The following is a 12,549-nucleotide window of genomic DNA, read 5'->3' on the forward strand; positions in this document are numbered from 1 at the left end:
GGCAACTAATCATTAAGCCCTTGATTAAGTGAGTCAGGTGAGATATTTCCCAGAGGATGTATGAGAGCCATTTATAGAGAACAATTGTTTTGAATGCTTTTACAATTAACATCTTCAAATGTGTTTTGAAGGAAACGTTAACATCGCACGCACAAACAGAAATCAGAACCATGGACAGCCACATCATATTTAGCTTATGTTGATTGTACTAAATTGTTTTTGGTATCTTAGAGTTGTCACTGTATTAGACTAAGCAGAGGTGATTTGATGATGTTGAAATGTTGAAGTTGAAATGGTGCTGGAATAGTGGAGGCAGCTCCTGTTTCTTTGCAACTTGCGGTAACGCTCTGTGGTTCTAAATCAGTAGTTGTTTAGTGGTCCGAAAATGTTGGAAACATTAACTTTGGGGGGTAGTCTAGTGGTTAGTCTAGTGGTTAGAGCATTGGGATCGAATCCCTGTGCTGTCGTTCTGCCCCTGAACAAGGAAGTTAACCTACTGTTCCCCAGTAGGCCGACATTGTAAATAAGAATTTGTTCTTAACTGACTAGCCTAGTTAAATAAAGGTTGAAGAAAAACTTGCTTAACCATGCTGTAGGTAATGTAACTGTCTGTTACATGCAATTTGCGCCATGGACTTCACCAACCAGAGGTTTCTATCTGGTTTTGCAATAAAACAAAAGTATGGTTGAATTTCTGCCAGTCTTGTTGTCCTGGCTTTTAGGCCTATATATCAAGGTGACAAGGCATACGAATTAACAGCAAACAACGCAAATATCACAACACATACAGTGTAGGTTGTATAATGGGGGGGTTACCCACACACTGCTACTTCATCACACCGTACTTCATCACACGTACGCTCATATTCCCCAGTCCTACCACAGTCCCACTTATTTTACAATACGAAGATGATGGAATATAAAATAATAAAAGAGAGGATATTTTCCCCAAATGGTTATTGACTGATTGTTGCCAGTATGTCTGGGGCTACTGTAATTCTAGGAACACATGGAGCTGCTGTTGTTCTAGGAAAATGTTAGATTTTGAAACAGAGACCACCTGCGCAAATGTGTGTTTTTTGGCAAAACTAGGTTCATTAAAAACTTTGGAATATGCTCGTTCAGATTTGGTATAACAATCAAAACGTCTGGCCTGCATGGACCTCTGCAGGATTATTTGGAAAAGTAGGCAAGCAGCAAAAAGCTTGATGAAGACGTCCTCATAGATACCCTCTGGTAATAACGTCAACCATGGCTGACAGTAAAACACTATGACGTTGTGCACTGTACCATACTGCAGCATCCCGCTTGCTGTGCCTCAGCATGACACAACTACTAAATGAGGACCCACTCTACTTCACTTTTGTTTTGAGACGACTTTGCCATCGGCCAGAGTAGGACACCTGGCTGGTTCCAAAACAAATACAATCCCTTTTAACCCGCTTTAAACTCTGTATACCCGGGCAGCGGGGCCACAGAGATTCACATGACTGGGAATACAAATATGCATCTGTTGGTCACAGATATATATATACTTTTTTTAAGTAGGGGAATGGATCAGAAAAACCACTAGGCATCTGGTGTGACATACTATTTGCCTCATGCAGTGTGACACATATCCTTCACATAGAGTTGATCAGCTGTTGATTGTCGCCTGTGGAATGTTGTCCCACTCCTCTTCAATGGCTGTGCGCAGTTGCTGGATATTGGTGGCAACTGGAACACATTATCGTTCGTACACGTCGATCCAGAGCATCCCAAACTGCTCAATGGGTGACATGTCTGGTGAGTTGTCACGTGAGTTGTCACTCTCCGGCCTCTGTCACTCTCCGGCCTATAGGTCTGCAGGTTGCTGATTATCCCGCACACCTGTCACCATCGTCTTGCGCACCTGCACCTCATCACACTCACCTGGACTCCATCACCTCCTTGATTATCTTCCCTATATCTGTCACTCCCCTCGGTTCTTTCCGCAGGTGTTATTGACTCTGTTTTCATGTCGGTGCGTTGTTTGTGTTACGTGTTTGTTTCACTTATTTATTTATTAAAACACTCACTCCCTGAACTTGCTTCCTGACTCTCAGCGCACTCGTTACAGAATAACACCTTACCTAAGGGAAGCATCAGGGAGTGTTTTTTATGTTATTTTTGTGTCCGAGTAATGACGTTGGGTCCGGGAACTGCTACAGGCTCTCATGCCTCAACCAGATTGCCAGGCTCCCCTGCCTCAGCCGGTTCGTTGGGCTTTCATGCCTTAGCCAGATCGCCAGGCTCCCCTGCCTCAACCGATCTGTCAGGTTCCCGCGCCCCAGCTGACGCGACAGGTCCCCGTGCCTCAGCTGGCGTAACAGGTTCCCGCGCCCCAGCTGGCGTAACAGGTTCCCGCGCCCCAGCTGGCGTAACAGGTTCCCGCGCCCCAGCTGGCGTAACAGGTTCCCGTGCCTCAGCTGGCGTAACAGGTTCCCGCGCCTCAGCTGGCGTAACAGGTTCCCGCGCCCCAGCTGGCGTAACAGGTTCCCGTGCCTCAGCTGGCGTAACAGGTTCCCGTGCCTCAGCTGGCGTAACAGGTTCCCGTGCCTCAGCTGGCGTAACAGGTGACATGTCTGGTGACATGTCTGGTGAGCACTGTATGCAGGCCATGGAAGAACTGGGACATTCCCATAATCTCTTGACGAGGCTTCAAGATTATGTGCAAAAAAAAAACTATTTACAAATCTCCTTGCATCATCAATAATGATTCATAATTATTTGTAGATCAGTCAGTAACAATTTACCCATGATACATCACGGTTTTGATGCTATGGAACACAGCCCATATCATCAAATTCACAAAAACTAAGTCATTATAAAATTATATTCATATTTGTGTATTGATGTACTCATACCCAATGCATTTTATAAAAATATTAGACCCTCAAGAAGTAACACAAGTTAGAAAAGTATAATTTGAACTACAATTCCTGCAGCCTTGTTAGCATGCTCAACTGTGCCTGTTCGAGTTGAGGACTCACAGGATGGTAAGAACCTGTTACTTACAAGCTGTTTAATGTGTTTTATATTCGATATGAATATTATATGGCACACTGTCGAAAGTGAGACATATACAGCTGGTGGAAGTTGTAGTTCATGTGTGTAGTTCTAATGAAATAGTTTTTGGCTTCGTTCTTCTTCTTGGCCATCAAATACGTTGAAAACCGACATATAGTAAATTCACTCGGAAACATCATACATTTAAAGTCATTTAGCAGACATTTTTCTCCATAGCGACTCACTTGAGCACGGTTAGGTGCCTTGCTCAAGTGCACATCGATAGATTTTTCGCCAAGTCGGCTCAGGGCTTTGAACTAGCGATCTTTCGGTTACTGGCCCAACTCTCTTCAAATCAAATAACATTTTATTTGTCACATGCGCCGAATACAAGAGGTGTAGACCTTACAGTGGAATGCTAACTTACAAGCCCTTAACCAACAATGCAGTTAAGAAAACTAAGTGTTAGGTAAAAAATAGATAAGAAATAAAATGAACAAATAATTAAAGAGCAACAGTAAAATAACAGCAGCGAGGCTATATACAGCAATATACAGGGGGTTACCGGTACAGAGTCAATGTGCTGGGGCACAGGTTATTCAAGGTAATTGAGGTAATATGTACATGTAGGTAGAGTTAAAGTGACTACGCATAGATAACAAACAGAGAGTAGCAGCAGCGTAAAAGAGGGGGGGGGGGGGGGGGGGGGGGGTAGCCATTTGATTAGCTGTTCAGGAGTCTTATGGCTTGGGGGTAGAAGCAGTTAAGAAGCTTTTTGGACCTAGACTTGGCATTCCGGTACCACTTGCCGTGCGGTAGCAGAGCGAACAGTCTATGACTAGGGTGGCTGGAGTCTTTGACAATTTTTAGGGCCTTCATCTGACACCGCCTGTTATAGAGGTCCTGGATGGCAGGAAGCTTGACTCCAGTGATGTACTGGGCCGTACGCACTACCCTCTGTAGTGCCTTGCGGTTGGAGATCGAGCAGTTGCCATACCAGTCAGGGATGCAACCAGTCAGGATGCTCTCGATGGTGCAGCTGTAGAACGTTTTAGGATCTGAGGACCCATGTGAAATATTTTTAGTCTCCTGAGGGTGAATAGGCTTTGTCGTGCCCTCTTCACGACTGTCTTGGTGTGTTTGGACCATGATGGTTTGTTGTTTGGACCTGCTCTACTACAGCCCCGTCGATGAGAATGGGGGCGCGCTCGATCCTCCTTTTCCTGTAGTCCACAATCATCTCCTCTGTCTTGATCACGTTGACGGAGAGGTTGTTATCCTGGCACCAGAGGGCCAGGTCTCTGACCTCCTCCGTATAGGCTGTCTCATCGTTGTCGGTGATTGTGTGTCATCTGCAAACTTAATGATAGTGTTGGAGTCAATGAATAGCATTCTCACGTAGGTGTTCCTTTTGTCCAGCTGGGAAAGGACAGTGTGGAGTGCAATAGAGATTGCATCATTTTTGTATCTGTTGAGGCGGTATGCAAATTGGAGTGGGTCTAGGGTTTCTGGGATAATGGTATTAATGTGAGCCATGACCAGCCTTTCAAAGCACTTCATGGCTACAGACGTGAGTGCTACGGGTCGGTAGTCATTCTGGCAGGTTACCCTAGTGTTCATGGGCACAGGGACTATGGTGGTCTGTTTGAAACATGTTGGTATTACAGACTCAGGGACAGGTTGAAAATGTCAGTAAATACACTTGCCAGTTGGTCAGCGCATGCTCGGAGAACACTTCCTGGTAATCCATCTGGCCTTGCGGCCTTGTGAATGTTCTTACTCACATCGACTACGGAGAGCGTGATCACACAGTCGTCCGAAACAGCTGATGCTCTCATGCATGCTTCAGTGTTGCTTGCCTCGAAGCGAGCATAGAAGTAATTTTGCTTGTCTGGTAGGCTCGTGTCACTGGGCAGCTCACGGCTGTGCTACCCTTTGTAGCCTGTAATAGTTTGCAAGCCCTGCCACATCCAACGAGCTTCGAAGCCAGTGTAGTACGATTCAATCTTAGTCCTGTATTGACGCTTTGCCTGTTTGATGGTTTGCCTGAGGGCATAGCGGGATTTCTTATAAGCGTCCGGGTTAGAGTCCCGCTCCTTGAACGCGGCAGCTCTACCCTTTAGCTCAGTGCGGATGTTGCCTGTAATCCATGGCTTCTGGTTGGGGTATGTACGTACGGTCACTGTGGGGACGACGTCCTCGATGCACTTGAAGCCAGTGACTGATGTGGTGTACTCCTCAATGCCATCGGAAGAATCCAGAAACATATTCCAATCTGTGCTAGCAAAACAGTCCTGTAGCTTAGCATCTGCATCATTTGACCACTTCTTTATTGACCGAGTCACTGGTGCTTCCTGCTTTAGTTTTTGCTTGTAAGCAGGAATCGGGATAGAATTATGGTCAGATTTGCCAAATGGAGGGCGAGGGAGAGCTTTGTACCCATCTCTGTGTGGGGTAAAGTTTTTTTTCCCTCTGGTTCCACATTTAACATGCTGGTAGAAATTAAGTAAAACTGATTTAAGTTTCCCTGCATTAAAGTCCCCGACCACTAGGAGCGCTGCCTCTTGATGAGCGTTTTCCTGTTTGCTTATGGTCTTATACGGCTCATTGAGTGCGGACTTAGTGCCAGCAACGGTTTGTTGTGGTAAATATACAGCTATGAAAAATACAGATGAAAACTATTCTTGGTAAATAGTGTGGTCTATAGCTTATCATGAGATACTCTACCTCTGGCGAGCAAAACCTTGAGACTTCCTTAATATTAGATTTTGTGCACCAGCTGTTGTTTACAAATATACACACACCGCCACCCCTTGCATGCCCATCATTTGATCTCAATCAGTTTCATGGGAATATGCAAAAACACCTTCCTCTTGAATGTAATATTTTGTAACCAAATTAGAGCAGATGGTGCTAAATTATATAGCCTTCCTGTATTTTGTTTAAATCAAACCACATTCTGCCTAGTGGCGCGCACTGTTGAGTTTTGGCCACATTAAAATATTTTTGAGACTATTCAACTAACCATCCTAAAATTTCTTACGAAATTTTTGCTGTAACAGTAATGTTATACTATGCTATTATATTTGGTTATGTTGTGTAGACTACTAATGAATCATTATGTGATCTTCCAAGACATTGATTGAGCTTTGATTGAACTTTTCTAAACAAGCACCATTGTGAGAAGTGGTGGAGCGATGCCCCCCCCCCCCCTCCCCCCACACCCTTAATTTAAGGTTAGGCTAAGGTTAGCAGTGTGGTTAAGGTTAGGTTTAAAATCAGATTTAATCTACTGGTGTCGCCTCGGCTCTTCTGCTGGGTTTATCCGAGTTTGGTATCCAACGTTATGGTGCATTACCGCCACCTACTGTACTGGAGTCCTAGCTTAAAAATGGACCAATAGAAGTATAAAAAGAGGTTCCTGCAGATGCAGAAATGCCCACATGCAGGAACGCTCCAGATTTGGGCCGCAATTACACCCTTCTCCAGGAAGGGAGACTTTCAAAATGGGATTGAGTGATGTAGGAGTAAAGATGTTGAATGATCAATTAATGAGCATGGAGAGCCTCACAAGTTTGACAAAATTACGTTATATCTTTCATTTTATTTGGGCCAATTACTTACTTTTGTAGCTCTTTGGCAGAAGAGCTTTTGTAAGTACACTGAACAAAAATATCAATGCAACATGTAATGTCTTGGTCTCATGTTTCATGACCTGAAATAAAATATCCCAGAAATGTTCCATATGCACAAAAAGTTTATTTCTCACAAATTTAGTGCACAAATTTCTAACATTCCTCTTAGTGAGCATTTCTCATTTGCCAAGATAAACCATCCACCTGACATGTGTGGCATATCAAGAAGCTGATTAAACAGCATGACCATTACACAGATCATTACATTGTGCTGTGGACAATAAAAGGCCACTCTAATATGTGAAGTTGTCACAAAATACAATGCCACAGATGTCCCAAGTTTTGAGGGAGCGTGCAATTGGCATGCTGACTGCAGGAATGTCCGTCACAGCTGTTGCCAGATAATGTAATGTTAATTTCTCTATCATAAGCTGCCTCCAATGTAATTTTAGAGAATTTGGCAGTACGTCCAACAGGCCTCACAACCACAGACCACGTGTAACCACGCCAGCCTAGGACCTCCACATCCGGCTTCTTCACATGCGGGACCGTCTGAGACCAGCCACCCGGACAGCTGATAAAACTGCGTGTGCACACCTGAAGAATTTTTTGCACAAACTGTCAGAAACCATCTCAGGGAAGCTTATCTGCGTGCTTGTCGTCCTCACCAGGGTCTTGACCTGACTGCAGTTCGGAGTCGTAACTGTCTTCAGTGGGCAAATGCTCACCTTCGATGGCTACTGGTACGCTGGAGAAGTGTGCTCTTCACGGATGAATCCTGGTTTCAACTGTACCGGGCAGATGGCAAACAGCATGTATGGCGTTGTGTAGGCAAGTGGTTTGCTGATGTCAACATTGTGAACAGAGTGCTGCATGGTGGCAGTGCGGTTACGGTATGGGCAGGCATATGCTACGGACAACAAACACAATTGCATTTTATCGATGGGAATTTGAATGCACAGAGATACCGTGACAAGATCCTGAGGCCCATTGTAATGCCATTCATCCACCACCATCACCTCATGTTTCATCATGACCATGTCGCAAGGATCTGTACACAATTCCTGGAAGCTGAAAATGTCCCAGTTCTTCCATGGCCTGCATACAGTACTCACCAGACATGTCACCCTTTGAGAAGTTTGGGATGCTCTGGATCGACGTGTACGACAGCATTCCAGTTCCTGCAAATATCCAGCAACTTTGCACAGCCATTGAATAGTGGGACAACATTCCACAGGCCACAATCAACAGCCTGATCAACTCTATGTGAAAGATATGTGTCGCGCTGCATGAGGCAAATAGTGGTCACACCAAATACTGACTGGTTTTCTGATCCACTCCCCTACTTAAAAACATGTTTTTAATCTGTGACCAACAGATGCATATCTGTATACCCAGTCATGTGAAATACATAAATTAGGTCCTAATAAATTGAATAATGTTCTTATATGAACTGTAACAGTAAAATCTTTGAAATTGTTGCATGTTGCGTTTATATTTTTGTTCAGTATAGCAGGCCTAACTATCCTCTCCCAGTTTAGCTGTTATTTAGCCCGAAAGGATTTGAGAAATGTGATTGGTTGATGATAAGTCTATGACATTTGCCTACGTCTCGCGCTTTCACAGAATATGGGTCGTGTTCCTCTGCTCAAACGTGGCATGCATCAACCAATGGTTGCATGCCACGTCATCAACTGTGTCATCAACTTATAGATTGCTATAACATGTGATGTGGTTAGCTGATACTTAAAATAATACCTATCCAGTTGTTATAAGATCAGGAATGTGTCAGCAACGCACCCCAGATTTTCAACGATTGGAGAAAATAACATCCCAAGTGCCACATCCTTATGATATATATAATGTATATATATTTCTTGTTTTTCATAAGAGTAACTTAAGAGACAGATTGCAAATGACTGAAATACAGGACAAATCAACCTGTTTTTGTAAAATAGATTAGTGCTGTTTGAATTTGATGATACAATGTGGGACATAGGAAAGGGACGAAATGTGGGACTGCCCCGCACAATCCGGGACATGTGTTCACCCTAATGATAGCTGTACTTTTATTTTCTGGTTGATGCATCTGGTTGGCCATTAGCCAATCATCGTTTCTCAACGAGTTCATAGCACGTGTATGCATTCAAATGGTATTTACAACAGGTAATTACCACCTTCCCACTTGGTTATGAACTCAGCAGAATCACCTCAGTTTTCTTGTAATTACTGTACATTAAATTTAACCTTTCCACTCGGAACTTCCGATAACTCCGACAGCATGTGAACAACCCAATAATCTTGTATTGGTGCAAAATAATATATTTTATTAAATAATATCTAAAAAGTTGTCAACTGTAGCCACATATCCCTTCGGTTTGCTTGCCTAATGACCATCACAACATAACTTATACAAACCTAGCTTTTTTGTTTCAGAAATTACACATTTTTATTAATGGGGCCGTTTTGCCCCATGTTACCCTCGAGAACCCACTGGCCAAACACTGGTTGAATCAACGTTGTTTCCACTTAATTTCAACGAAAGCTTAGAACCAACGTGGAAAGACGTTGAATTGATGCTGTGCCCACTGGGGAGGCATTGGAAAAAAATAAAGACAAGTAATTTTGAACCTTTTGCGTGCAAATGTAAAATTTGTTATATTGAAGAACATAAGGGTATCGTTGTGTTCTATAGGAATACTCATGGCTCAAACTTTATTTATTGAGGGCAACGGGGCAGGTGCCTGTGAAGTACTAATTTGCATCGCTTACCCCACTTCACCCCCGCGAAGTGTGCTATTCTCCGTCACATCACTCTGTCGGAGAATCAGTCAACCTATCGATGCAGGGAGGACAGCAAAAACAGAATATTTCACACGGGTGCAACCTCTAACGGCGCTTGTAGCTGCCCCATTTTAACAACCTTACGAAGTGCAACATCGCATGTATTGTGTACATTAGCCCTTCGCATTAAACTTTCAAATGGCAAACAACGGACATTTGATCCCGGAACTGAAGCTCGAAGAGGCTGAGGACGAATGTTTGACGAGGAGCATCAGTCTGGGGTACTTGCAGCAACTACAACAACGAGGCAAACCGCCGTCACCAATTCCGTCGAATTCGAGAGGACACAGGTAGGCAGTAGGCAGTAGACTCTCGTCCTTCACTATACTTATGCTCGAACGTTAACAATTGTCATAAAAATTGCGTAAGGTTTGTTGTGTTGGAGTAATACGTAAGTTGCCTATATTTAGATATGTATACTGTAAATAAAAACCAGTGGCATCAATGGATGAGATCTTTTGTAAAATAAATATTTTAATAAACAGAATAAACATGGATTCAGAAGACTGAATGCAGCCTGATCCTGTGAACATGACACTGCATTCAAACCGTTTTTACAACATTTTGTTGAAAGTTATTGTGCATTTCAAACTTAAATTCCAAGCACTTTAACACAACGTATTGTCTGGCCAACTCGGTGAAGTTGTCCTCTGTGCTTTGTAGTGTTGTTGCTTAAACTCTCATCAGCATCACATTTCTCAAATATCCAGGCTGGCAGCCCTACAATTTCATTACTAATTGGATGTCTACGTAACTTGTATCTCAACACATTGCAATGAAATAGGCTAGAATAATACATACTATAATCAAACCCAAGCAGGTAATCACAAGCAATGTAACCCAATCACATTTTAGACATCAGCACAACACACACACAGTATTGATTCTAATACCCCAGGGTAGACTTAATGAAACCCAATGACATGATCAGACACCAATGCTTCACAGTACTATGTTTGAAACAATTATAGACAATTATGTATCGTAAAAGTTAGCCTGGATGATTTTGCTGGCAAAAGTCTCATGTAGGCAGAGACCAGGGAAGTAGCCTACCCTCATTAGGCTTGTGTATTGCGTGTTAGACAGAGTGTTCTTCCTTCACACCACACACAGGCAGCCTATGAGAGAGAAGCAGAGGCACCGCTGTTCTGGAGGCTGCAGCTCTTGAAGGGCACCTTTGAAGCGGCTTGGCCTGGAGAGTGGGGGTTGTAGTTGCTGGATCCCTTTCCCCTGCTCTCAGTATTGACTTTGATTATGCCCTGCCTGTTCCTGGATAATTCGCTCTCTAACAGTGCAGATATATATGTCCCCCTCTCTACAACAGCTCTATTTCAGTGTTGGCCTGCAAATAAACTGGAAACGTAGGAAGGTATCCTGATAATGCAGTGTACAGTAATTACATGTAAACTTTACCTCTCCCCTATTTAAGATTTTTTTGTGTGTGTTGTCATTGCAGTCACATACAGTAAAAATAACCAAACCAATCAGAACAGAGAAGCACTTAATGTTTGTCAATCAACCATTCAAACCCAAATATGTCTTCATATTCAATGTAATGCAAACTATAAGACCAACATAGCAGGTGACTCAGTATTGGACACTTATTCAACACATTTTAGAGACCTGTAAACATTTGCTGAATGTACTCAGTGACCACTAGGTTTGTTTAGCTTATCACCCCCATTAGTTCCCCTGACCTTGGCTTCAAGATGGGGAGAGGTGCTTGGTTCAGCCCAGCACTGATGATATGTCTTTATCCTTTGCTGTTTGTCCTTGGTCTGACAGCAGAGTAGGCCTAGTGCATGAATTCACCTCACGGTCAGGTAGTTTTCATTATCGTCTCCGTTGTTTAATGTTCTCCGGCTGATTACCCTGCACATTTTGCCTTTCTAAAGCACTGAGCTAAAATGCAGGTCATGTTTTGGTGATATTCATTGTGTACTCATCAAGGATAAGTGCTGAGAGGAAGCAGCACAGTGTTGTCTTTTTAGTAAGCCTTATGAACCCTGTTATTCCCTTAAACTAAAGGAATAGTTCAGCCGTTTTACATATTTAGATATTTGTTTACTTACCTTGAAAGCAGTGGCTTGCTGTCTCTTCTCGTCCAGACTGCCTTCAAGGTAAGTAGATCGGGTTGGGCGGTATCCAGGGCTGCAGTCCTCACGCTAGCCACTTTACCTCTGGGGAATCTGTCGAAATCGGATGCAGTTTGATTGGCATCTTAATTGGTGGTCCAATTCACAAATGTTGCCCCATCGGCCTGAAATTTTGGTTGAGGAAGGGAGTGAAGAACTTTGATCACTTGTGGGGTTGATATGACCCACATTGAATGTAAGCTGTAGTACCGTGTCTAACTCCGGTAGCCACGAAGTGTAAAATTGAATCAGCATGGCTGCATTTTCGGCATGTGAGACAAGATTATGACGCAAGCTTGCTTAAAAAAAAATATATAGGTGACATTTATTTTAGTGTTGGCAAATGGGAGTGATGCTCAAATTGGCTTGGTCTCGTAGTGAGGAGCCTATAAAATGTAACTAGCTTCAGAAATATGTTTTGGGGAATTCTACAATTCATTGGAATAAATGACCGAACTATAAACTAGCTAGCCAACTATGGGTAACTGTAGCTGCCTAAACATTCAAAGTATGATAGCCATGCATAATTTTTGCAAAGAAGATTGTGCTTTTTCATTGTAAGCTCATTTACTTGTTTGGCTGCCAGCCAAATAGTGTTGCACTTCTGTTGTCATCTGATGAAAATGAAGCTATTTTCAGCCGAATGTGTTGCACTAGTGTATTTTCTGAGAAGGAAAACTATAGTGGTACGTCCCAGATCACTCTATTGAAGCAAAAAAACGCTTGACTTTCAATATATAACGCGACCCGTCAATACACAGCTGGACTCAACTGCTACCCTTTCTCCCGTTGTGCTATTTACAAACAAACACTTGACTGGCTCAACTGTTCTGGGGAACCATGGTAAGCTTCATAATATAAAATAATGTGACAGGTGAAATGAAGAACGCGATCTGCCTCATCTCCTA

At 43.1% G+C, this 12,549-nt stretch overlaps 1 protein-coding gene across 1 annotated transcript in view; it reads left to right on the plus strand.

Annotated features, from left to right (window-relative positions):
* The first annotated feature begins 9,502 nt into the window (after positions 1-9,502).
* The window catches only part of gramd1ba (GRAM domain containing 1Ba), a 176,114-nt gene continuing 173,067 nt past the window's right edge, over positions 9,503-12,549 (plus strand). The window contains exon 1 of the mRNA XM_055941867.1: positions 9,503-9,796. Coding sequence (XP_055797842.1) covers positions 9,645-9,796 — 152 coding nt within the window. The 5' untranslated portion in view covers positions 9,503-9,644. The remainder of the gene's footprint in view (positions 9,797-12,549) is intronic.

Source organism: Salvelinus fontinalis, chromosome 13 (genome assembly GCF_029448725.1).
Source record: "Salvelinus fontinalis isolate EN_2023a chromosome 13, ASM2944872v1, whole genome shotgun sequence".
Taxonomy (NCBI): domain Eukaryota; kingdom Metazoa; phylum Chordata; class Actinopteri; order Salmoniformes; family Salmonidae; genus Salvelinus; species Salvelinus fontinalis.